The sequence below is a fragment of the Heterodontus francisci genome, chromosome 10, assembly GCF_036365525.1.
Source record: "Heterodontus francisci isolate sHetFra1 chromosome 10, sHetFra1.hap1, whole genome shotgun sequence".
Taxonomy (NCBI): Eukaryota; Metazoa; Chordata; class Chondrichthyes; order Heterodontiformes; family Heterodontidae; genus Heterodontus; species Heterodontus francisci.
This window is the reverse complement of record NC_090380.1, coordinates 116625605-116652763: the sequence shown is the minus strand read 5'-3', so window position 1 is coordinate 116652763 and position 27159 is coordinate 116625605. Positions and strand designations below refer to the sequence as shown.

At 45.8% G+C, this 27159-nt stretch overlaps 1 protein-coding gene across 1 annotated transcript in view; it reads left to right on the top strand.

Annotated features, from left to right (window-relative positions):
* Positions 1 to 24108, top strand: part of robo1 (roundabout, axon guidance receptor, homolog 1 (Drosophila)) — a 1072119-nt gene extending 1048011 nt beyond the window's left edge. Inside the window, exons 29-31 of the mRNA XM_068041298.1 lie at positions 15081 to 15401; positions 20515 to 20738; positions 23380 to 24108. Of these exons, the coding sequence (XP_067897399.1) occupies positions 15081 to 15401; positions 20515 to 20738; positions 23380 to 23394 (560 nt within the window). The 3' untranslated portion in view covers positions 23395 to 24108. The remainder of the gene's footprint in view (positions 1 to 15080; positions 15402 to 20514; positions 20739 to 23379) is intronic.
* Positions 24109 to 27159: the final 3051 nt, after the last annotated feature.

Sequence of the window (27159 nt, the reverse complement as noted above, 5' to 3'; positions counted from 1 at the left end):
TCTCTATCTCTCTCCACATCTCACTATATTATTCTGTGTTTTTCTGTTTTTGAGTCTCTATATCTGTCTCTGTCTTTGTCTGTGTCTCTCTCTATGTAAGTATCTTTATCAATGTCTGTGTCTCTCTGTCTACCCCTCTTTTGCTCTGCCTCTCTGTGTCTGTCTTTCTGATTGAATTTTACCAGTCCCAAGATGGCAGGTTTGGAGGCTGGACTGGGAGCAAAATTAGAGAATCTCATGGCGGGGAGCTGCCCTGACACATTCCCGCCTCCGAGCACTCTTGCTGGAAGTGGGGTCTGACTGGCACTGGCTACTCATACAGCAGTAGTGGGGAACTAATTAAGTTTCCACATGGAGGTAAATTGATGATGCCACTGGGATCTACCCAATGGCGGACCCCCCTGCTGAGGCCAAAGCCTGGCCATTGCCTTGAGGAGGCCTCCCAGTGCCAGGCTGGGGGTCATCGAAGCCTCCTTTAAACCCACCCCAGAGCTGTGTGTGCCAGCGGCTCACAGCTACTGCCACAGGCCATTCTGTGGAAAGGTATTTTTTACAATTTTATAATATTTCAGTTGGCATCTCCATCATGAGGTGACCTCACTTTCCCCTATCTACATCAACAATACCCACCTCTCCAAGTGGGGCTGCCGGCTGGACATCATTGTGGGCCCTTTGATTGGACCTTGCAGTTCCATGGTCCGCCCACCGTCCGTAATTGGATGTGGCCCCACAGAGGTGGTGACCTAATTGGCTGCCTCCAAGAAGATCGCAAGAGACATCCTGCCCCGGCATCGGGGTCCCTGCATCTCGGCAAATTCCAGCCCCTATCTCTGTACGTATGTCTCCATCTTTCCTCATGCCTCTTTCTCCCTCCCTCTGTCTCTCTTTTTCTGTCTCTCGCTTTACAACCATTCCGATGTTCCTCTCTTTTTCCCTGTTACTCCCTCTCTGCCTCCATCGCAATGTCTACATCTCACTGACTCCATCTGTATCCCTCGATCTCTTGGCAAATTGCTGGTACAGCAATGAAATCTGAAATTGGGTGATTATCAGTGGCAAGGGAATAGATTCCAACCCTTCCTAGCTCAGTATCTGACACAATGGATGAAAGTCACGTGAAGTTACAGTCCAATTTTTTTTTTGAAAGCTGAGCCCTTGGAGACCTCGCTAAATGGATTTTGGAGGTTGATACAGCATAAAACTGTGACAGCTCAGGCATTTTAATTGTCGGCTTTTACTACATATTAGTGTAATGTTAGCATTATTGTACAAAACATACCAGAGTAAGAGTATGCAGTCATAGTTCAGATGGGAGGTTATTGTTACATTATATGGAGTACCAGAGATAAAGTTACATAAATACCATGCAATCCACAGTCTACTTATAATCTAAAATTGCTTAATTTGAAACTGTAATTTAAATTTTTTAATGCTAAGTTCCCTTTTTATTGTGGTATGCAAGTTGTTTCATTTGAGTTATTGGATGATTTACATATTTTTATATACTATATCATTTTCCTCACAACATTTAAGAAGTATTTAGATGATCACTTGAAATGCCATAGCATACAGGACTACAGGCTGGAAAATGGGATTAGAATAGAACAAAGAACAAAGAACAAAGAAAATTACAGCACAGGAACAGGCCCTTCGGCCCTCCAAGCCTACGCCGATCCAAATCCTCTATCTAAACCTGTCGCCTATTTTCTAAGGGTCTGTATCTCTTTACTTCCTGCCCATTCATGTATCTGTCTGGATACATCTTAAAAGACGCCATCGTGCCCGCATCTACCACCTCCGCTGGCAAAGCGTTCCATGCACCCACCACCCTCTGCGTAAAGAAATTTCCACGCATATCCCCCCTAAACTTTTCCCCTTTCACTTTGAACTCGTGTCCCCTTGTAATTGAATCCCCCACTCTGGGGAAAAAGCTTCTTGCTATCCACTCTGTCTATACCTCTCATGATTTTGTACACCTCAATCAGGTCCCCCCTCAACCTCCGTCTTTCTAATGAAAATAATCCTAATCTACTCAACCTCTCTTCATAGCTAGCGCCCTCCATACCAGGCAACATCCTGGTGAACCTCCTCTGCACCCTCTCCAAAGCATCCACATCCTTTTGGTAATGTGGCGACCAGAACTGCACGCAGTATTCCAAATGTGGCCGAACCAAAGTCCTATACAACTGTAACATGACCTGCCAACTCTTGTACTCAATACCCCGTCCGATGAAGGAAAGCATGCCGTATGCCTTCTTGACCACTCTATTGACCTGGGTTGCCACCTTCAGGGAACAATGGACCTGAACACCCAAATCTCTCTCTACATCAATTTTCCCCAGGACTTTTCCATTTACTGTGTAGTTCACTCTTGAATTGGATCTTCCAAAATGCATCACCTCGCATTTGCTCTGATTGAACTCCATCTGCCATTTTTCTGCCCAACTCTCCAGTCTATCTATATTCTGCTGTATTCTCTGACAGTCCCCTTCAGTATCTGCTACTCCACCAATCTTAGTGTCGTCTGCAAACTTGCTAATCAGACCACCTATACTTTCCTCCAAATCATTTATGTATATCACAAACAACAGTGGTCCCAGCACGGATCCCTGTGGAACACCACTGGTCACACGTCTCCATTTTGAGAAACTCCCTTCCACTGCTACTCTCTGTCTCCTGTTGCCCAGCCAGTTCTTTATCCATCTAGAATAGATAGGTGCTTGATGGCCGGCACAGACACGATGGGCCGAAGGGCCTGTTTCTGTGCTGTATAGCTCTGTGACTCTATTTTAGTGCAAAAAAGGCTTTCAATTATGAAGGGTCACTTGCATATTGTTACGACCAGATGAGAAAGAGGTCTAGGGTTCCCTTTCAGCCTTCACCTGGTCTTACTGTAACAGGGTTTAATTTTAAACAGCCCATGTTTTTAGCTCCCCCTTGGTGAATCTTTGTTCACCGCTTTCCAATTATAAGGCAAAGAAACCGCACAAACAGGCTTTCTTAGGCTTAAAGAAAAAAAGTTGAAATTTATTAAACTTAAACTCTAATTTGGTTAATGCCTACGGATACACGACACACCCATGCTAGCATACATACACGATACACATGCAAATAGAGACAGAAAAGAGCAGAAGAAAAATAAAGTGGAAATGTCTGAGGCAATATCAAGAGTTTTTGTTGCAGTTCTTCAAGCTCACTGTAGAGTCCTTGATTGTAGGTCGATCTTGCTTTCCGTTGGGACCCAGTATTCTTTTGAAAACTTGTTCGCTTTAGGAGACTTTTCTTTCTTGGGGTTCATGTGCCTTCAGTGGATTCAGAGGCTTGTGAGAAGGAGATGGGAGCAGACAGGAGAGATCTTCTCAGTCCAGGAGCAAACAGACACTCTCTCAGAGTTCAAACTGTTCGTACAATTCAGAAAAATCCAGGTTGACCAGCAGGTTAGTCATGTGACTAACTGGTCTGATCAAGTCTTGGATTGTATCTCCTTAGCAGTCTCTGGAAGGCTCCTCTTACACACAATACCTGGTGATCAAGATCAATTGTGGGTTGAATATGTCAGGGAATGGTTCTTTGTCCTTCCAATCACTGTTTGTTAATATGCAAATGTCTTTTCCAGCCACAGCTGATCTGTTTAACAAGTCCTTTCTTCATTCCAGTAACAGTTTAAAATCAATGTTCATGATAAAATTAATGTGCCTCATTCTTGGCAGGTGGGGGCCTAGCATGACAATATTCATAGAAATTTACTGCCCAGAAGGAGCCAAACGGCCCATTCGGACATCTGACCTTTCAAGGAGTCCACATTGAATAAAGTTTGTATTTTAAAAGTTAGGAATATGATGTGTCCTTACTGGGCACGACACTATCCACTCTATCTAGGTCCCTATAATTTTATCACAGTGACTACTAACAACACAGAGCATGTGCAGAGCGACCACAGACGTCTTCAGTGTGTACGAACATTTACCAGCTTGCCAGTATAAATGCGCGTGTGCACGTGCTGATGTCACCACGCAATGGCGTCCTCACCCCTCAATAGCCGCGATCCCTGGCTCCATTCCCACTAACAGTACCCTGCTCCCTCATGCTATCCCTGCTTCAATCCTCGCTTTCAATTTCCCTCTCCATCCTGCCTCGCCACTGCCTTCCCTCAGCCACTTGCTTCCCACCTCACCATTTCCCCCCTCAGCCAGTCGCTCCCACCCTCGCCCTTCCACCCCTTCCCCCCCAGCTGCTCACTCCCGCCCTCGCCCTTCGCCCTCACCAGCTGCTTGCTGCAGGCCTCACCACTTCCCTCCTCTCGGCCATTCACTCCCGTCTTCGCCCTTTCTCCCTCGGCCACTTGCTTCCGGCCTTGCTGCTTCCTCCCCTCAGCTGATCAATCCTCGCCGCACTGCCCGAAGCTGGGGCGGGTGGGGGTGAGGAATGACTGTCCAAAGTGGCAGGACAGGAAGCAAGTGTCCGAGGGGTGCTGCCGGAGCGACACAGGAGTGAATGGTCAAGAGGAGGGAAGTGGCGAGATCTGGAGCGAGCGGCCGGGGGTGTGGGGAAGTGACGAGGACGGGAGTGATTGGCTGAGGGAAGGCAGCAGCGAGGCAGGGAGCGGGTGGCAAGCAGATGAGTGCATGAGAGAACGTCGAAGAGAAGCGCCATGACAGAAGGGAATGGGATACTGTTGAGGGTGGCATAGAGGCTGCGATCGCAGCCATTGAGGAGTCTGGGTTTAATTTGTTTTTTGTGACATATTGAGCAGTGCCATTTTTATGACTGGCAGCTGCCTGAGACATCGCAGGCAGTGATGCTTCACTCGATGAGGCTGCATTTGCACATGTGCCAGTACTGCGCTCCCTAGTGGTTGTGTTGTTAGCAAGCGCAGCCTAATTTTATACACTTCAAATAAATCTCCCCTCAGCCTCCACTGTTCCAAAGAAAATAACCCGAGCCTATCCAACCTTTCCTCATAGCTAAAATTCTCCATTCCTGGGAACAATTTCAAAATCCCCTCTGTACCCCTGGAGGATGACAGGCAGTGGTGTTCCCCAAGGATCAGTTCTGGGGCCATGGCTTTTTTTGGTATATATAAATGACTTGGATCTTGGAATACAGAGTAGAATTTCAAAATTTGCCAAGATACCAAACTAGGAGATGCGGCAAACAGTGAGCATGATATGAACCACCTGCAACACAACATAGATAGCCTAGCAGAATGGGCAGACAGGTGGCAGATGAGGTGATAAATTTTAGCAACAAGAATAGGGAGAGGCAATATATACTTAATGGCACAGTTGTAAAGAGTTTGCAGGAAAGAGGGACTGGGGGTGCATGTGCATCAATCTTTGAAAGTGGCAGGACATATTGAGAAAGTGGTTAGTAAAGCATATGGAATCTTGGGCTTCATAAATAGAGGCATTGAGTACAAAAGCAGGGACATTATGCTGAACCTTTATAAAGCCCAACTGGAGTATTGCATCCAGTCACGGTCATCACACTTCAGGAAGAATGTGAGGGTCCCTGAGAGGGTGCAGAGGAGATTTACCAGAATGGTTCCAGGGATGGGGGATTTTAGTTACAGGGTTAGGTTGGAAAAGCTGGGTTTGTTCTCCTTAGAACAAAGGAGATTGAGGGGAGATTTAACAGGTGTACAAGATTATGACAGGCTTAGATAAGTTAGACAAGGAAAAAATGGTACAAGGACTGGGGAAAAAGATTGAAGGTTTTCGGCAAGAGATGCAGAGGGAATGTGAGGAAGCACTTTTTTTTACGCAGCGGGTGGTAATGACCTGAAACTCGTTGCTCACAAGGGTGGTGGAACGGAAAATGATCAATGGCTTGCTGTGCATTAATAGGCTGCACATTTCCTACATTACAACCGTGACTGCACTTCAGAAGAACTATATTGGCTGTTAAACAAGACATAATGAGGTCATGGAATGCACGATAGAAATGCAAACCACTTTCGATTGCTGCAGTGTTCCAGTGAACATCAACGCAAGCTCGAGGAACAGCATCTCATCTACCGATTAGGCACACTACAGCCTGCCGGACTGAACATTGAGTTCAATAATTTCAGAGCATGACAGCCCCCCATTTTACTTTCATTTTTAGTTATTTTTTCTTCCTTTTTTTTACATTCTTTTTTACATTTTTTACAATCTTTTTTTTGCATTTATTTCATTTCATCTTAGTTTGTTCAGTTTGCTGACCCACTGTTTTTTTTTCAGGTTTGCACTTGCTGCTGTTCAATATTCAGTGTATTAACACCTAATCTGTACTAATGCTTTGTCTTTCTACACACCATTAACATATTGTTTGCCTTTGGTCCGTGTCCTTTAGGTCAGCTATGTGGCCTGGTCCAATCTCGACCTCCTTTGTTATCTCTTGCTCCACCCCCACCTCACCTACTTATAACCTGTGACTTTTCTAATATTTGTCAGTTCCGAAGAAGGGTCACTGACCCGAAACGTTAACTCTGCTTCTCTTTTCACAAATGCTGCCAGACCTGCTGAGTGATTCCAGCATTTCTTGTTTTTATTTCAGATTTCCAGCATCCGCAGTATTTTGCTTTTATCCGAGTATCTGTTATTCTATACATAAACCCCATGAGCCCATCGATTAAATTCCAGTCTGTAACTCACTCCTGGGTATCTGTTATTCTATATATAAACCACCTGAACATTTTGATTATATTCCAGCCTGTAACTCGCTCCCATGTGTCAGTTCTCTCTCTTTGGCTTCCTTGTTTCGAGAGACAATGGGTAAGCGCCGAGAGGTGGTCAGTGGTTTGTGAAGCCGCGCCTGGAGTGGCTATAAAGGCCAATTCTAGAGTGACAGACTCTTCCACTGGCACTGCAGATAAAATTGGTTGTCGAGGCTGTTACACAGTTGGCTCTCTCCTTGCACTTCTGTCTTTTTTCCTGCCAACTGCTAAGTCTCTTCGACTCGCCACACTTTAGCCCCGCCTTTATGGCTGTCCGCCAGCTCTGGCGATAACTGGAAACTGACTCCCACAACTTGTGGTCAATGTCACAGGACTTCATGTCGCGTTTGCAGATCTCTTTAAAGTGGAGACATGGACGGCTGCCTGGTCTGATACCAGTGGCGAGCTCGCTGTACAATGCGTCCTTGGGGATCCTGCCATCTTCCATGCGGCTCACATGGCCAAGCCATCTCAAGCGCTGCTGGCTCAGTAGGATGTATATGCTGAAAATGTTGGCTGCCTCGAGGACTTCTGTGTTGGAGATACGGTCCTGCCACCTGATGCCAAGGATTCGTCGGAGGCAGCGAAGATGGAATGAGTTGAGACGTCGCTCTTGGCTGACATACGTTGTCCAGGCCTCGCTGCTGTAGAGCAAGGTACTGAGGACACAGGCTTGAAACACTCGGACCCTTGTGTTCCGTGTCAGTGCGCCATTTTCCCACACTCTCTTGGCCAGTCTGGACATAGCAGTGGAAGCTTTTCCCATGCACTTGTTGATTTCTGCATCGAGAGACAGGTTACTTGTGATAGTGGAGTCCAGGTAGGTGAACTCTTGAACCACTTCCAGAGCGTGGTCGCCGATATTTATGGATGGAGCATTTCTGATGTCCTGTCCCATGATGTTCGTTTCCTTGAGGCTGATGGTCAGGACAAATTCATTGCAGGCAGCCGCAAACCTGTCGATGAGTCTCTGCAGACACTCTTCTGTGTGGGATGTTAAAGCAGCATCGTCAGCAAAGAGGAGTTCCCTGATGAGGACTTTCCGTACTTTGGTCTTCGCTCTAAGACAGGCAAGGTTGAACAACCTGCCACTTGATCTTGTGTGGAGGAAAATTCCTTCTTCTGAAGACTTGAACGCGTGTGAGAGCAGCAGGCAGAAGACGATCCCAAACAGTGTCGGTGCGAGAACACAGCCCTGTTTCACGCCACTCAGGATAGGAAAGGGGTCTGATGAGGCACCGCTATGCTGAATTGCGCCTTTCATATTGTGATTCATATTGAATGAGTCACTTTGGTGGACATCCGATCTTTTCTAGTATTCTGAAGAGACCACGTCTGCTGACGAAATCAAAAGCTTTGGTGAGATCTATGAAAGCAACGTTGAGGGGCATCCATAGTTTGCAGCATTTCTCCTGTAGCTGGCGAAGGGAGAACAGCATGTCAATGGTGGATCTCTCTGCTCGAAAGCTGCACTAAGCCTCAGGGTAGACACTCTCAGCCAGCTTCTGGAGTTTTGATCTCACTTTGAAGAGCTGGAACCTGTCACAGCGGCTAAGCGCGCTGCACTGTTGAACTACATAAAGCCCCCTGCGAGTTAACATCTATTGCATTTAAAGTAGCCAGAAGCGCTGCACAAAGAACAGCCGGGCGCTGTGCAAATGACTACTGGTGACACCTATTCGTATTCAGCTGGCCTGCGACACTGGAAACATCAGAGGAATGTATGATGGCATTAAGAGAGCTTTTGGGCCAACCATCAAGAAGATCATCCCCCTCAAGTCTAAATCAGGGGAAACAATCACTGACCAACACAAGCAAATGGACCACTGGGTGGAGCACTACCTAGAACTGTACTGCAGGGAAAATGTTGTCACTGAGACCGCCCTCAATGCAGCCAGTCATGGATGAGCTGGACGAACAGCCAACAAAATCGGATCTCAGTGATGCCATTGGCTCTCTAGCCAGTGGAAAAGCCCCTGGAAAGGACAGCATTACCCCTGAAATAATCAAGTATGCCAAGCCTGCTATACTTTGAGCACTACATGAACTCCTTTGCCTGTGCTGGGATGAGGGAGCAGTACCACAGGACATGCGCGATGCCAATATCATCACCCTCTATAAGAGCAAGGGTGACCGCGGTGACTGCAACAACTACCGTGGAATCTCCCTGCTCAGCATAGTGTGGAAAGTCTTCGCTCATGTTATCAGTTATTCTATATATAAGCCACCAGCCTGTAACTCATTCCCGGCTATAGAATCATAGAAAGTTTAAGGCACAGAAAGAGGCCACGGCCCATCGTGTCTGTGCCTGTGCCTGCAGAAAAATGATCCACCCAACCTTCCAGCATTTGGTCCGTAGCCCTGCAGATTATGGCACTTGAGGTGCATATCCAGACTCCTTTTCGATGACCTGAAACGTTAACTCTGCTTCTCTCTCTACAGATGCTGTCAGACCTGCTGAGTATTTTCAGCTTCCCTCAATTAGATTCCAGCCTGTAACTCACTCCTGGGTATCTGTTATTCTATTGAATAACCTTTCCAGCCTGTAATGTCACTGTACCTGTGGCAGTTCTTGTGGAATTATTCCAGTACCCGGATCACCCAATGTTTGGAGAGGAAATGATAAAACTGAAGGAATGAGGATGCGGTGGGGCAGGCGGAGTTCTAAATAATGAAAGCAAAGATTGCAATGAAGGGCAGGGGGAGTTCGAACCAGGTCCGAGGAACTTTAATGCGATTAATTTCCAGATAAAATCGCAACAGCAGTGGCCCTTAGGGTTAGGATTGGGTTGAGAGAACAGCAATAATCAAACAGAAGATTAAAATAGATCGGGGGTTTGTCTGCCTAAATCCCTGATATTAGGAAGTCATTGCCAGGGGTGATTATATAATGAAAAAGCTGACTCCGTGGCCGGGGAATGCAATGTGGTTTTGTCTGAGGTAAATTAGATTGAAAAAGAACAGGGTATTTAATTAGAGGTCAATACACTGGGTCAGCCTGAAATCCAGGTGTTTTGAATTAAACAGGATACAGGCATGAAGGCATAAATCCATTGGCTTCTTTGATGAATATTAAACGCTTCCTGTGGGATCGCACAATTATTCCTGAGAACCTCCATTATTTTTAATATTCTTCATTCCGTTAATGTTGCCAGTGCTCCCAGCTTCTTGCCTCTCCCATATGCGATGGCTCAATGAGACAATGCAGTGTCCAGTATAGAACTGAGCTTACATTTCTATAGCGCCTTCCACTAGCTCAGGACTTCCAAAGCACTTTACAGCAAATGACGTGCTTTTGAAGTGTAGTCACTGTTGTAATTTAGGAAACACAGCTGCTAACTTGTACCCAGCCAGCTCCCACAAACAGCAATGTGATAACGACTGGATAATCAGATTTAGTGATGTTGATTGAGTGATAAATATTGTCCCAAGACACCTGTTCTTTTAATAGCTCCTTGGGATCTTTTACATTCATCGGAAAGGGCAAACGGGGCCTCAGTTTAACATCAGGAAGACAGTACATCAGACAGTGCAGCACTTCCTCAGTACTGGCAGTACTGAAGCAGTCCATGTAGAAATGCAGCAAGACCTGGACAATATCCAGGGTTGGGCTGATAAGTGGAAAGTAACATTTGTGCCAAACAAGTGCTAGGCAATGACCATCTCCAACAAGAGAGAATCTAACCATCTCCCCTTGACATTCAATGACATTACCATTGCTGAATCACCCACTATCAACATCCTAGGGGTTACCATTGACCAGAAACTAAACTGGAGTAGCCATATAAATACCGTGGCTACAAGAGCAGGTCAGAGGCTAGGAATCCTGCGGCGAGTAACTCGCCTCCTGACTCCCCAAAGCCTGTCCACCATCTACAAGGCACAAGTCAGGAGTGTGATGGAATACTCCCCACTTGCCTGGATGGGTGCAACTCCAACAACACTCAAGAAGCTTGACATCATCCAGAACAAAGCAGCCCACTTGATTGGCACACCATCCACAAACATTTACTCCCTCCACCACCGATGCACAGTGGCAGCAGTGTGGACCATCTACAAGATGCTCTGCAGCACCTTCCAAACCCGCGACCTCTACCACCTCGAAGGACACGAGCAGCAGATGCATGGGAACATCACCACCTGCAAGTTCCCGTCCAAGTCAAACTCCATCCTGACTTGGAACTATATCGGCGTTCCTTCACTGTCGCTGGGTCAAAATCCTGGAACTCCCTTCCTAACAGCACTGTGGGTGTACCTACCTCACATGGACTGTAGCGGTTCAAGAAGGCAGCTCACCACCACCTTCTCAAGGGCAATTAGGGATGGGTAATAAATGCTGGCATAGCCAGTGACGCCCATATCCCATGAATGAATTTTTAAAAACTGGCACTCGTGTGTCAGCTTGGATTATGTGTTCAGGTCTCTGGAGTGGGACTTGAACACACAACCTTCTGACAGAAGATCAAAGAAGGTCCTCAGTCTGTGCCGCGTTGACTGATTACGTCAATGCAAGTTCTGTTGTTCCTGGGTGATCTGTACTGGAAAGTGTGTTTGTGCGTCTGTTCCTTCGGAGTCCACAAATGAAAACTGGACTGCTGCCACAGGATCCCCCCACACTCTGTGATCACAACCCTCACCCTTCACTTACCTTTCTGGCAGCTGCCTCGACTCGATCCTATAGAATGATGCAGCACAGAAGGAGACCTTTTAGCCCATCGTGCCTGTACTGGCTCTTTGAACAATCTATCCAATTAGTCCCACTCCCCTGCTCTTTCTCCAAAGCCCTGCAATTTTTTTTTTCCTTTTGCAGTATTTATCCAATTCCCTTTTGAAAGTTACAATTGAATCTGCTTCCAGCGCCCTTTCAGGCAGCACATTCCAGATCACAACTTTCTGCATAAAAAAGATTATCTTCACATCTCTAGCTCTTTTCAAGTTATCTTAAATCTATGACCTTTGTTTACTGACCCAGTTGCCAATGGAAACAGTTTCTCCTTATTTACTCGCCGACATTTACAATTTTGAGCTCACCAATTAAACCATCCTTTAAACTTCTCTCCTGTTAAGAGAATAATTCCAATAATAATAACAGGATGAGCTGAATGGCCTCCTTCTGTGCTGTAAGCATCTCTGGTTCTATGATTGGGATAATGTCATTTAGGAAGTAGTGGCAAAGCTATGCGTTCTCCTTCAGCTACTAACAGCTGGATTACAGCGTGCGCTTCCATCCTTGTTTTCAAATCCTTCTATAGCCTTGCCCTTCCCTATCTCTGTGATCTCCGCCAGCCCTACCAAAGAGGGAGCAGTTTTAGACTTCCAACAAGAGAGGGAGCAGTTTTTGACTTAGTTTTAGGAAATGAAGATGGGCAGGTGGAAGGAGTGGCAGTGGGAGAGCATTTTGCTAGAAGTGATCATAATTCGGTCAGTTTTAACATAATTATGGAAAAGGACAGAGATAGAACAGGAGTTAGAGTTCTCAATTGGGGCAAGGCCAATTTCACCAAACTGAGGAGTGATTAAGCGAAAGTGGACTGGAAACAGCTACTTGCAGGTAATTCAGTGTCAGAGCATTGAAAGGGAGATTCAAGGGGTTCAGAGTAAACATGCTCCACAAAGAAAAAGGGTTAGATGGCCAAATCTAGAGCCCCATGCATGTCAAGGAACCTACAGGGTAAGATAAGGCAGAAGAGGAAAGCTTATGTCCAACACCGAGAACACAATATTACAGAAATCCGAGAGTATAGAAAGTGGAAGGGTGAAATCAAACAGGAAATTAGGAAAGCAAAGAGAGGGCAAGCAAATCAAGGTGAACCCAAAGATGTTTTAATCAATACATTAAGAATAAGAGGATAACTAAGGAGAGAGTAGGGCTCATAAAAGACCAAAAAGATAATCTATGTGTAGGGGCAGAAGATGTTGCTATTGTTCTTAATGCATACTTTGCATCTATCTTCATAAAATAAGGGGGCAATGCAGATATTGTAGTTAAGGAAGAGGGGTGTGAAGTATTGGATGTGATAAGCATAGGGAGAGAGGAAGTATTAATGGGATTAGCGTCCTTGAAAGTTGGTAAATCATCAGGGCAAGATGAACTGTACTCCAGGCTGTTAAAAGGGGTGGCACAGTGGCGCAGTGGTTAGCACCCCAGTCTCACAGCTCCAGTGACCTGGGTTTGGTTCCGGGTACTGCCTGTGTGAAGTTTGCAAGTTCTCCCTGTGACCTGCGTGGGTTTCTGCCGGGTCCTCCAGTTTCCTCCCACAGCCAAAGACTTGCAGGTTGATAGGTAAATTGGCCATTGTAAAAAAATTGCCCCTAGTGTAGGTAGGTGGTAGGAGAATTGAGAGAAGGTGGGGATGAGGTAGGGAATATGGGATTAATGTAGGATTAGTATAAATGGTTGATGGTCGGCACAGACTCGGTGGGCCAAAGGGCCTGTTTCAGTGCTGTATCTCTCTCTTGAAAAAAAAAGAAGCAAGAGAGGAAATAGCAGAAGGTCTGACCATCATTTTCCAGTCCTCACTGGATACAGGTGTGGTGCTGGAGGATTGGAGGACTGCTAATGTTGTACCTCTGTTTAAAAAGGGAGCGAGGGATAGACTGAATAATTACAGGCCAGTCAGTCTAATCTCATCTGTGGGCAAATTATTGGAATCTATTCTGAGAGACAGGATAAATTGTCACTTAGAAAGGCACAGGTTGATCAAGGATAGGCAGCATGGATTTGTTAAGGGAACATCTTGTTTGACCAACTTTATCGAATGTTTTGAAATAGTAACAAGGAAGATAGATGAGGTTAGTGCAGTTGATATGGTCTACATGGATTTTAGCAAGACTTTTGACAAGGTTCCACATGGCAGACTAGTTAAAAAAAAAATCCCATGGGATCCGGGGAAATGCAGCAAAGTGGATACAAAATTGGCTCAGTGGCAGGAAACAAAGGGTAATTGTTGATGGGTGTTTTAGCAACTGGAGGGCCATTTCCAGTGGCGTTCTGCAGGGCTCAGTACTGGGTTCCCTGCTTTTTGTGGTATTTGTTAACGAGTTAGACATAAATGTAGGGGGCATGATCAAGAAGTTTGCAGATGACACAAAGATTGGCCGTGTGGTAGATAGCGAGGAGGATAGATGTAGGCTGCAGGAAGATATTGATGGTCTGGTCAGATGGACAGAAAAGTGGCAAATGGAATTCAACCCAGAGAAGTGTGAGGTGATGTATTTGGGGAGGTCAAACAAGGCAAAGGAATACACGATTAATGGGAAAATACTGCGAAATGTAGAGGAAGTGAATGTCCACAGATCCCTGAAGGTAGCAGGACAGGTTGATAAGGTGGTTAAGAAGGCATATGGAATCCCTTCTTTTATTAGCCGAGGTACAGAATACAAGAGCAAGGAGTTTATGCTGGAACTGTATAACTCATTGGTTAGGCCACAACTTGAGTACTGTGTGCAATTCTGGTCACCTCATTACAGAAAGGATGTAATTGCACTTGAGAGGGTAACAGAGGAGATTTACGATGATGTTGCCAGGACTGGAAAAATGCAGCTATGAGGAAAGGTTGGATAGCTGGGGTTGTTCTCCTTGGAACAGAGAAGTCTAAGGGGAAATCTGATTGAAATGTACAAAATTTTGAGGGGCCTGGATAGAGTGGAGGTGAAGGGTCTAGGTCAGTGACTAGGGGGCATAGGTTTAAAGTGATTGGTAGAAAAACTAGAGAGGAGATGAGGAAAGATTTTTTCACCCAGAGGGTGGTGGGGGTCTGGAACTCACTGCCTGAAAGGGTAGTTGAGGCAGAAACACTCCATTCATTCAAAAGGAGTCTGGATATGCACCTCAAGTGTCGTAATCTGCAGGGCTACGGACCAAATGCTGGAAGGTGGGATTAGAATAGGTGGATCGTTTTTCTGTCTGGCACAGACACAATGGGCCAAGTGGTCTCTTTCTGTGCCTTAAACATTCTATGATTCTAAGCCTCCACGATATCTGTGTTCCTCCAATTCTGGTCTCTTGCCCATCACTCAATTTTAATCGCTCCATCATTGGCAGCCGTGCTTCAGCTGCCTGGGCCCTAAACTCTGGACTTCCCTCCCTAAACCTCTCCCCCTTGCCACCTCTCTCTCCTCCTTTAAGACGCTCATAAAAACCTACCTCTTTGACCAAGCTTTTGGGCACCTGTCCTAATATCTCGCTATGTGGCCGTGTCCAGTTCTGTTTGATAACACTACTGTGCAGCACCTTGGGATGTTTTTACTACATTAAAGGCGCTATATAAATACAAGATGCTGTTGTTATCCAGGGCCTGGGAGCGAAGTAGGTGTGGGAGGGATTTTGAAACGTGAAAACTTAATGAAAAAATAAATTATTTTTATGTTTTTGCAACCTCAGAGCTGCCTCCGCCACCGATTCCCCCTCCCACCATCAAATCACCCACCTTCCAGGCAAAGAGCCACCTGGAGGCCTGGCCATCCATGGTACCAAAATCGCATGCAGTGGAGCAGAAAGTGGAGCGAGCCGGAGACAGAAAGACCAGCGGCTTCCGAGGAAGGGAAGGCACGGACGCCCGGCATCTTCCAGAAGGCCGCACGATCCTGGCAGATTGTCGAGACCTTCCGGATCATTGGCAGAATGAGATCCACGGCGCCAAACAGCGCCTGAGCAAGGCCAGCAAGCGGGAAAACTCCCAGCCAAAGGCTCGTCTTCCCCCAGGTAAGACGCCATAAATGGCCACTCTCCATGCCTGGAGGGTTTTGGCAGAATTCATATCCGGAGAAGAACCTTAAGGGAACTTTAAGAAAATGAAGTACTTTTTTGAAGCGTAGTTACTGTTGTAATACAAGGAAAGGGATGAGAGGAATATGGGCGCAGGGTGGGATAAGGTAATTAGAATTGCGAGATGTGGTCAGTGTGGAGTATGGACACCAACACAGACCATAGAACTACATAGAATATACAGCATAGAAACCAGCCTGTCTACACAACTGATCTGTGCTAGTGTTCTGCTCCACAACAGTCTCCTCCCATCCTGCTTCATCTCACCCTATCAACATATCTATTTTTTTTATTTAGAGATACAGCACTGAAACAGGCCCTTCAGCCCACCAAGTCTGTGCCGACCAACAACCACCCATTTATACTAACCCTACAGTAATCCCATATTCCCTACCACCAACCTACACTCGGGGCAATTTACAATGGCCAATTTACCTATCACCTGCAAGTCTTTGGCATGTGGGAGGAAACCGGAGTACCCGGCCAAAACCCACGCTGTCACAGGGAGAACTTGCAAACTCCACACAGGCAGTACCCAGAATCGAACCTGGGTCCCTGGAGCTGTGAGGCTGCAGTGCTAACCACTGCGCCACTGTGCCACCCTATCCTTCTATTCCTTTCTCCTTCATGTACTTATCTCGCTTCCCCTTAAATGCATCTATGCTATTTGCCTCAACACATTCTCAGCAATCTCTGGGTAAAGAAGTTTCTCCTGAATTCCCTATTGAATTTATTACTGACTAATATATATTATCCATGGTGGACACTACAGTTTCTCTCAGTGCCCCTGGACTGGTGAGGGAAATACTGCCAGTATTGTCACTTCCTAATTTTCTCACATTATTCCTGGGTTGTGGCCAACACTGGTAAATCCTGTTTGTTTATTGCCCTTCTCAAAGAGACAGCCACATGGTGCGAGACTGAAATGGTAGATTCCCTTCCCTGAAGGACATTAATGAATCTATTGGGTTTTACAATAACCCAACAGGTACCACTCTGGAGATGTGAGCACAAAATCTAGGTTCACATTCCCGATGCCAGTAATCAGCGGCGCTGTCAGAGGTGCCGTCTTTCAGGTGTGACGCTCCCATGACATTATTTCAAAGAAGAACAGAAGATTTCTTCCAGTGTCCTGGCCAACATTTATCCCTGTACTAACATCACTAAAGAAACAGATTATTTTGGTCATTATCACATTGCTGTTCGTGGGAGCTTGTTGTGCGCAAATTGGCTGCCACGTTTCCTACATGACAACAGTGACTGCACTTCAAAAAGTTCTTCATTGGCTGTATCAATTTTGATGGTCACTTTCCTGGTGCCAGGCCACAAATGACCAGTTTTATTGACTTCAGTTTCAATTGTCCCAGTGGGATTTGAACTCCCAACCTCAAGGTTCCTCGTTCACTGGGTACCTATGACTTCGGGCAAGAAATGCGGATTGTATTAGGGCAGAAGCAGGAGTGCTGTTGTGCCCATTTCTGTAGTTGAATAGCCTCCTGGCACTCGGGTGGAAATTTTAACTACCCTACCCCATGCTCCCCCACCACCACAATTGGACAGCTAAGGGTGAGGCTGTTCGAATACTGTTGCCTGCTCAGACACATTTTAGCACACCTGGTTTTTGAGGCATATGAGATTGGGTTTACCAACCCTCCAAGATTGTCCTGGACTCTCCAGGAGTTAAAGATGATTCCCTCGGACACTGCTGCGAGCAAACACCCAGGAGAAAAGAAAACCTAGTGGCATTAAAAGAAAATGTTATTTCACACTTTGTCTCAAAACTTGCATTGGAAAAGATTGAGCATCAGTGGGGAAAGGGCTGTTTGACTAGAAGTCAAAAATCATCCAATCATTCAAGGACTCTGTTCATTTCCAATTTTTTTTTTATTCATACAGGGGATGTGGGCGTCATTGGCCAGGCCAGCATTTATTGCCCATCCCTAATTGCCCTTGAGAAGGTGGTGGTGAGCTGCCTTCTTGAACCGCTGCAGTCCATGTGGGGTAGGTACACCCACAGTGCTGTTAGGAAGGGAGTTCCAGGATTTTGGAGGGGAACTTGCAGGTGGTGGTGTTCCCATGCATTTGCTGCCCTTGTCCTTCTAGTTGGTAGAGGTCGCGGGTTTGGAAGGTGCTGTCTAAGGAGCCTTGGTGCGTTGCTGCAGTGCATCTTGTAGATGGTACATACTGTTGCCACTGTGCGTCGGTGGTGGAGGGAGTGAAGGTTGTAGATGGGGTGCCAATCAAGCGGGCTGCTTTGTCCTGGATGGAGTTGAGCTTCTTGAGTGTTTAGATTTTAGATTTATTTTAGATTTAGAGATACAGCACTGAAACAGGCCCTTCGGCCCACCGAGTCTGTGCCAACCATTAGCCACCCATTTATACTAATCCTACACTAATCCCATATTCCTACCACATCCTCACCTGTCCCTATATTTCCCTACCACCTACCTATACTAGGGGCAATTTATAATGGCCAATTTACCTATCAACCTGCAAGTCTTTGGCATGTGGGAGGAAACCGGAGCACCCGGAGGAAACCCACGCAGACACAGGGAGAACTTGCAAACTCCACACAGGCAGTACCCAGAATTGAACCCGGGTCGCTGGAGCTGTGAGGCTGCGGTGCTAACCACTGCGCCACTGTGCCGTAGTTAGAGCTGCACCCATCCAGGCAAGTGGAGAGTATTCCATCACACTCCTGACTTGTGCCTTGTAGATGGTGGACAGGCTTTGGGGAGTTAGGAGGTGAGTTACTCGCTGCAGGATTCCTAGCCTCTGACCTGCTCTTGTAGCCCCAGTATTTATGTGGCTACTCCAGTTCAGTTTCTGACCAATGGTAGCCTCTTGGATGTTGATAGTGGGGTATTCAGCGATGGTAATGCCATTGAATGTCAAGGGGAGATGGTTAGATTCTCTCTTGTTGGAGATGGTCATTGCCTGGCACTTGTGTAGCACGAATGTTACTTGCCATTTATCAGCACAAGCCTGGATATTGTCCAAGTCTTGCTGCATATCTACACGGACTGCTTCAGTATCTGAGGAGTCATGAATGGTGTTGAAGATTGTGCAATCATCAGCGAACATCCCCACTTCTGACCTTATGATTGAAGGAAGGTAATTGATGAAGTAGCTGAAGATGGTTGGGCCTAGGACACTACTCTGAGGAACTGCTGCAGTGATGTCCTGGAGCTCAGATGATTGACCTCCAACAACCACAACCATCTTCCTTTGTGCTAGGTATGACTCCAACCAGCGGAGGGTTTTCCCCCTGATTCCCAGTGGATTGGCCATGGATTGTACATGTCTGGCATCATGAAGGTGGTTCCATTATTACATTTTATTTGAGGACTCATATTTAAAAGACTGTGAAAATGGTTCATTTGAAAGACTGAGGAGATGCCTGGATTTTTTTTAAAGGTTACTGAAAGGATGCTGGATTTTTTTTTTTAAACACTGCAAGAGACAATGCAGTGCTAAAATAAACGTAAGGAGCCTTGCTGGCTATTGGGGTTATTTACAGAGAAGTCACATGTCTGAGTATAAGGTTGTCAGGAATTTTGTCTTTCTGATTTGGGCGTGGACTTTTTGAATGCTCAATTGATGTGTATCCTGCTAAGAGAGAAGGCACCCAATTCATCCTTTTCCACCGGCTTTGGAAAATTTTCTGAGAACGCAGTGTGATAGCTGAAACCACTGATGCAGAACTTCTCCCTTAAAGCATACAAGATTACTCCTCGACATCTCCTGAACAGAACTGCTCCAGAAAGATCCCAGCGACAGCGGTCTACATGTACCCAGATGCCAGACCAAAGGGCCATCTGGAACGTTCCATATCTTATCCTTTTTCTTCAAGAATTGACAATAACTTGGCCAAAGTTTTTTTTTCAAAGTTTATCGCTGCAGAGCCACTTTTTACATTTTCTTTATTTTTCCTTTAACCGGTGTGTGTGTTAGGATATTTTTGCTAGGTTATTTTAAAAGGTAGATATTTATAATTTCATATTTCAACCTGTTTGTTAATAAGCTTTGCATCTATATTGAATAATCTTGTTTTATAATAAATCAACAATTTTGTTGTTTATTAAAGAAATCTGGTTGGTGGATTTTTATTCTGAAACTAATATAAAGTATTAGTCATTGGTCATATTAGTAACTGAGTAAAACATTTAAATATATGTTGTGACCAGTGGAGAAGTGAAACTAGAGAAAGACAGTGAATTCCTCCAACCTGGGTCATAACCTTGGGACCAATAGGGCGAGGGTAGGTGGGACCAATAGGGCGAGGGTAGGTGGGACCAATAGGGCGAGGGTAGGTGGGACTGATAGGACGAGGGTAGGGACAAGGCAGCTGGAAGTGGGAAACCTCCGAGAGTTCAACGACCCGGAATTGGCAACCCTACAACTCACCTGCGTCAGGTGGGAGCCTCGTGCATCTATGCAAATCAGGGTCCAATTACATCAACAGGACTCCTACCCAATTTCACGCAAAAGTGAGTGTAGTTCTGGCACAGGCTGATCCAATGGCTTAAACCTGGGAAGTCAGTCAAAATGCCCTTTTTGTGGCCAGGAGGAGCAAGCTCCAGAAGAAGTGTGTAGGCCATACCTACACAGACCCCCCTCACCCAGCACCCCCCCACCCCCTCACCCCCTCAATACCCCGGCTGCTGGAATGCCCTTTTATCCCAGCTCCCTCCCAGTCCTCGCACTTACCTTGGGCTCACAGGATGCCCACTGTGCAGCCCAGGTTTCTGCCACATCCAGCCCGATTCACAGACAAATTGGTCGGGCATTTGGCCAGTTTCATGTCGCTGAATTCCAGCATCTCACCAGGATGGTTTCCCACCCCGAGAGTACGGCGGCGGATGGGGGGCGTTAAAATTCGCACCCAGGGTGACATATGAAGACCATCCACCAATGGACTTAATCTGTTCACCTGTCCATCTCGATTCAATGCCATCAAGAGCTGAGAGAAGAACAGTGGGAGAGGAAAATTGTTAAGAGTCACCCAGGTATCCTCATTCCAACTCTTACCTCCATATGTGTCGTACAGGTGCAGCAGAGGACGTCCTTCCATACAGCCGGCCAACCTTCCCCTCTGCGCAGAATCCCAGGGATCCCAGCTCTTCCAGTTCCATGTCATCAAGAGGGTCTGGAGGTCGGAGGAGAGCAGAACAGGTCATGCCGGGCAGCAGCACAGGCCAATCCCGCAGGAACCCGTCAGATGCTGGTCTGCAAGAAATGGGAACGTACGAGTGTGAAGAAGATGATTTTGAGGTGAATGTCCCAGAATTATTGGTGCATGGGAGCTAAGGGAAGGGAGGTTGGGGGTTTGTGGCTGGGAGGTGGTGTGGAAGTGAGAGGTTGTGGGACCTGCGAACGTAGGGACTTGACAATGTCTCATGATAGATGTGGGAGACCATTTATTTTCTGATCCATCCAGAAAGTCTCTATATAACCCCCTTGGTGCAGGAGAAGGGCATTCGGCCCATTGTCTGTACTGGTTCTTTACAACAGCTCTCCAATCAGTTCCACTTCCACTCCCGCTGTTTCCTCATAGTCCTACAAATATTTCCCCCTTCACATATTTATCCAATCCCCTTTTGAAATTTACTATTGAATCTGCTTTCAGACAGTACATTCCAGATCACAGCTTAAAAAAAATCTCCCCACTTCACTTCTAGTTCTTTTTCTAATCATCTTAAATCTGTATCCTCTGGTTACTGACCCACAGTTTCTCCTTATTTACTCTTATCAAAACCGCTCAAAATTTTGGACAACTCTATTGCATCTCCCCTTAACCTACTCTGCTCTAAGGAATAAGGGAAGTCCAGCATTTATTGTTCATCTCTAATTACCCTTGAGAAGGTGACGATGTTTTCCAATCCCTCCATGGCCTCACCCCTCCCTATCTCTGTAACTTCCTCCAGCCCCACAGCCCTCTGCGATATCTGCACTCCTCTCATTCTGGCCTCTTGTACATCCATGATTTTAATCATGTCACCATTACTGGCTGCGCCTTCGATTGCCGAGACCCCAATGTGTAAGGTAAGTAGCTCCATTACTGACACAAGCTTTTTATTTCAGATTTATTTAATTAAATTTAAATTTCCCATCTGCCTTGGTGTTATTTGAACTCATGTTTGTTGATCGTTAACCCAGCAGCATAGCCACTAAGACAATACACTACGCAGGACAGCATACGAACATCTGAATTAGGAGCAGGAGTAGACCACTCGGCCCCTCGGGCCTGCTCCGCCATTCAATAAGATCATGGCTGATCTGATTGTAACCTCAACTGCATATTCCCGCCTACCATTGATAAGCTTCCACCCCCTTGCTTATCAAGAATCTGTCTACCTCTGCCTTAAAAATATTCAAAGACTCTGCTTCCACCGCCTTTTGAGGAAGAGAGTTCCAAAGACTCACGACCAGTACTGTACACAGTACTCCAGATGTGGTCTCACCAATGCCCTGTAAAGCTGAAGCATAACCTCCCTACTTCTGTATTCAATTCCCCTCGCAATAAACGATAACATTCTATTAACTTTCCTAATTACTTGCTGTACCTGTATACTAAACTTTTGCGATTCATGCACTAGGACACTCAGATCTCTCTGCATCTCAGAGCTCTGCAATCTCTCACCATTTAGATAATATGCTTCTTTTTTATTCTTCCGGCCAAAATGGACAATTTCACATTTTCCCACATTATACAACATTTGCCAGATCTTTGCCCACTCACTTAAGCTGTCTATATCCCTTTGTACCTCCTCTCTCCTCACTATCCTAGGCCCCAAACACTCCTTTCAGGTGAAGCAGCGATTTATTTGTACTTCTTTCAATTTAGTATATTGTATTCGCTGCTCACAATGTGGTCTCCTCTACACTGGGGAGACCAAACGCAGACTGGGTGACCGCTTTATGGAACACCTCCGCTCAGTCTGCAAGCATGACCCCGAGCTTCCGGTTGCTTGCCATTTCAACACTCCCCCCTGCTCTCGTGCTCACATCTCTGTCCTGGGATTGCTGCAGTGTTCCAGTGAACATCAATACAAGCTCGAGGAACAGCATTTCATTTACCGATTAGGGACAATTAATATAAAATAGTCACTAATAAATCCAGTAGGGAGTTCAGGAGAAACTTCTTTACCCAGAGAGCGGTGAGAATGTGGAACTCGCTGCCTAATGGAGTACTTGAGGTGAATAATATACATGCATTTCAGGGAAGCTAGATAGGTTTATGAGGCAGAAAGGAATAGATAGTTATGTCGATAGGGTGAGATGAAGAGGGGTGGGAGGGGGCTCATGTGGTGCATGAACACTGATATAAACCTATTGGGCTGAATGGACGGTTTCTGTGCTATGAATTTTATAGAATTCTATGTAATACTGTTTGAATTTGGTTCCCTGAAGGACATTAGTGAATTAGTTGTGTTTTTGCATTTTTCATGGTCATTTTTATCACAAATCATGTTTAATTCATTCATGGGATGCGGGCATCGTTGGCTAGGCCAGCATTTATTGCCCATTCCTAATTGCCCTTGAGAAGGTGGTGGTGAGCTGCCTTCTTGAACCACTGCAGTCCATTTAGGGTAGGTACACCCACAGTGCTGTTAGGAAGGGAGTTCCAGGATTTTGATGAAGGAACAGTTGATATGTTTCCAATTTGGGATGGTGTGTGACTTGGAGGGAGACTTGGAGGTAGTCTGTTCCCATGTGTCTGGTGCCCTTGTGCTTATAGTTAGGATGTGAGTTCATAATCAGATAATTAACTTTATCATTCAATACTATAACCACTTGACTACCGTACCTGGAGTGACACTGAGTAGGGGAGGGAGACAAGTGGATGATTAAAAAAAATCATGAGTGCGGTTTAAATGTTTGACCCATTTCCCATTATCCTTTCCGTTTGCAGGAAATTGAAAGCTGAAGAATGAAGCTTATGTCAAATGATTAACTCCGATTGGACTTTGGAGAGATCTGTAACAGTTTTTGTAAAACTCCCGCCCATGGATGATATTTGATGCCAGATATAATGTTTGGTGCAATGATAGACCATGTAAATTATAATTGTTTGCAACATGTTGATTGACCACGTCAGGTTTTTTTTTTGTTTTTAAATTTGACTTAATTTTTTTTCTTTTTGAGTGGGGTGGGGGAGGGGCAATCTTGGCTTTTGATTGTAATTTATGCCTGGACTTACCGTCACTCGATTCCGGCCAATTTTGTTTGTTTAAAAGAATTAGTAAAGAATTAGTTCCTTCAACATGGAAAACTGAAATGGGGTGATTTAAATTGTAAATATGTACTGGATTTTTTTCACACCCCATTCGTCCTCCAGCTTCCCATCAGTCCTGTTGTAAATAAGTAGTGTGTTAAACACCATCCTCCAAAGAATGGCCAACTTGGCAAAAAGCTGAATTTTTTTTTAATAATATATATAATTTTTTTGTCATTGTAATGCACTGTTCTAATTTTGTTTTTTTCTTGGTTTCAAAAGCACAATCACTAAACTTTTAATTTTGAAAGGAAAACCATTTTAGTGGTACTTATTAACCTCCTACATCTTTCTGGAGAATTGAGTGTGATGGAGGAGAGGGATAATAGAAAAAGGAATGTTTGAATTTTAACCGTTTTTTTTGGTGGGGGGGAACGAGGGAGGAAATGGGAATATTTTGTGGGGGGGGAGGGGGTGTCAACCGGGGAGGGGTGGGGAAGTCTCAGTACTTGCACAGACTCGAGTGAAAGAAGCAATTCTTCTGTTTGGTCTCTCTTGTAAGAGAAGGTTTCTGTTCAGGAGAGGACTCCAGACAAAATTTGTGGCTGTTTACATACAAGCAGACCAAGACCTTGATGTCTGTGTAAACTTCAATGAGGGCTTTTACTGCTGTGAGCCCGCTTTTAAAAAAACTCTTATATTTTCTTTGTTGATGTGACTTGCAGACATGTCTCCTGACTGACTGCTGCCCAGGGTGGTGTGGGAGAAGATGAGGAGAGACAGAGAGAGACACAGTAGCTGGGTGCTGGTTGGAAATAAGTCACTTAACAATTTAATCAACAGGGTACAGCATTTTTCTTTTGAGGGAAGGATCAGGTTACACCTGACACACATTAAAAAAAAAATCAGTTTTCAATCTCACATGACATGCCATCAGATCAAGGTTTAATAGTGGACTTTTAAGGAACCTGTTAACATGATTACCAATTAACATGATTACCAAAAGTGGTGCTGTATCATGCAAAGGGAATCAGCAAACCTGTCCACATTGTTTTGGTATTTTTTATGTAAGAGTTCTTTTCCGTAGTCATAAATTTACATATTCAGGATCAAATAATCCTAAACTTGTAATTTTCTTGCCACATTATTTATTAAAAATTGTCCTCAAAATCACAAACATACTTGGTGTTGTAATGCCTTTTATTCCCCCCCAAGAGAAATATTTCTCAAGTCTGTCCTTATTCCTTCGAATAAAAACTCTCCACAAGTTATCATTTTTTATTCATTCACAGGATATGGGCATCACTGGCTGGCCCAGTGTTTACTGCTCATCCCTAATTGAACCCCTGCAGTGCATGTGAGGTAGGAACACCCACAGTGCTGTTAGGAAGGGAGTTCCAGGATTTTGACCCAGCGACAGTGAAGGAACGGCGATATAGTTCCAAGTCAGGATGGTGTGTGACTTGGAGGGCAACTTGCAGGTGGTGGTGTTCCCGTACATCTGCTGCCCTTGTCCTTCTAGGTGGTAGAGGTCGCGGGTTTGGAAGGTGCTGTCGAAGGAGCCTTGGGGCATTGCTGCAGTGTAGATGGTACACACTACTGCCACTGTGCGTCGGTGGTGGAGGGAGTGAATGTTTGTGGATGGGGTGCTAATCAAGCAGGCTGCTTGGATGGTGTCAAGCTTTTTGAGTGTTGTTACAGCTGCACCCATCCAGGCAAGTGGAGAGTATTCCATCACATTGATGTGAAAGGGTCTTACTGCTTCTGTGGAGGGAACATAGAAAAAGGCCATTCAGCCCATCAAGCCTGTTCATTCAGTTAGATTATGGCTGATCTGTATTTTAACTCCATCTACCTGCCTTGGTTCTGTAACCCTTGATACTCTTATCTAACAAAAGATCTATCAATACAATGGCAAAATACTGCAGATGCTGGAAATCTAAAATAAAACCAGAAAATGCTGGAAATAATCAGCAAGTTAGGCAGCATCTGTGAATGGGTGAGGTGGGGAAGATGGGGCGGAAGCGGGTGATGCTGACACTCCTACTTCAATCCCCGATCTCTCCAAAATTGTGTGCCAGCTGATTGATTTATGGCCAATGGGCTGTGGTGGGGGTTGGGGGGGGGGCCTGCAATAACTGAGGTGGCTGTCACTTCATCAGCTGATGCCGCCAAATGTGTTAGTACCATCTTAAAGGACTGCCAGTACAGGAACGCAGCCGAAGGCCTCCTTCAGCCAACAGTGCAGCCCTGCCAGTGGGAGAGGCCAAGAGGTCCAGCTGCGAGCACTGTCATCTGGAGGTAGGCCAGTCTCTGTCTGTACACCCTTGCATGTCGGTGCAGGCTTGTAGTCCTCTCTGTGGGCTTCTGCTGCTTCCTCATGCCAAGGTTGCCCCTGCAGGTGGCTGTGAGGTTGCTGCTGTTCAGGGTTGCACTTCTCTCCCTCTTAGTTTCTCCTCCTCGCTGGATGACCTGCCTCCTGAGTGGACGATGCCCATGGAAGGTGGGCACTGCCGGTCTGATGACCACGCTGCCAGATGCTTCCTCCAAACACCCCACCACGCACCCTCTCAATGCATCCACCTGCCAGTAACCAGATGGCACTAAGGAGATTCGACCCCAAAGCCCTGGCACCTGAACTCTCCCTCCGAGACGCAAATTGCTCTGGCCATGTTGCCCCAGCCTCCCTGTGAAGGCTCACTGGAGGCTCACTGCCTCACTGCATGGTTACCAAATGCAGCAATAACCTCAGCTGCTGCCCCGTTGCTGTCCTGTAATACCTGTCAGGGCTCTGACATCCCGTGGTCCCCGTGCACTTGCTGGAAATTCAAGCAAGCCTGTAAAATATCATTCAATTGCAACTTTAATTGTTTTAACTACCTCTTAATTGCTGTTTTTTCCAAAAGTGCATGCCATTCACACCTGACTTGCCATCCGCCGCTGGTAAAATCTGCACCTGGCGTGATGGCATTGGAAGTCCATGTCGCCATCACCCCATGCGATTTTTCGGCGCCCTCCTCCCTCACCGCCACCAAGGCCATTCTCAAAGGGGCTAGAAAATCCTCGCCAACATTTCAGGTTGATGACTTTTGGTTAGAACTAAAATCGACCAATCTCTGAAATTTTCAGCTGACCCCCCCTCCCCCACCTATCCCTCAGCCTCAACAGTTCCAGATTTCCACAACCCTTTGTTTGAGGAAGTGATATCGCTCCTGAACGGCCTGGCTCTAATTTTAAGGTTATGCCCCCTTGATCTGGACTCCCCCAGCCAGAGGAAATGGTTTCTCTCTATCTACCCTATCAACTCCTTCACTCAATTAGATCACCCCTTAATCTACTATCTTCAAGGGAACACAAGTCTGGTCTATGCAATCTGTCCTCATAATCACATAATTTTACAGCACAGGTAGAAGCCATTTGGCCCATCATGACTGTGCTGGCTCTTTGAAAGAGCTGTTCAATTAGTCCCACTCCCCT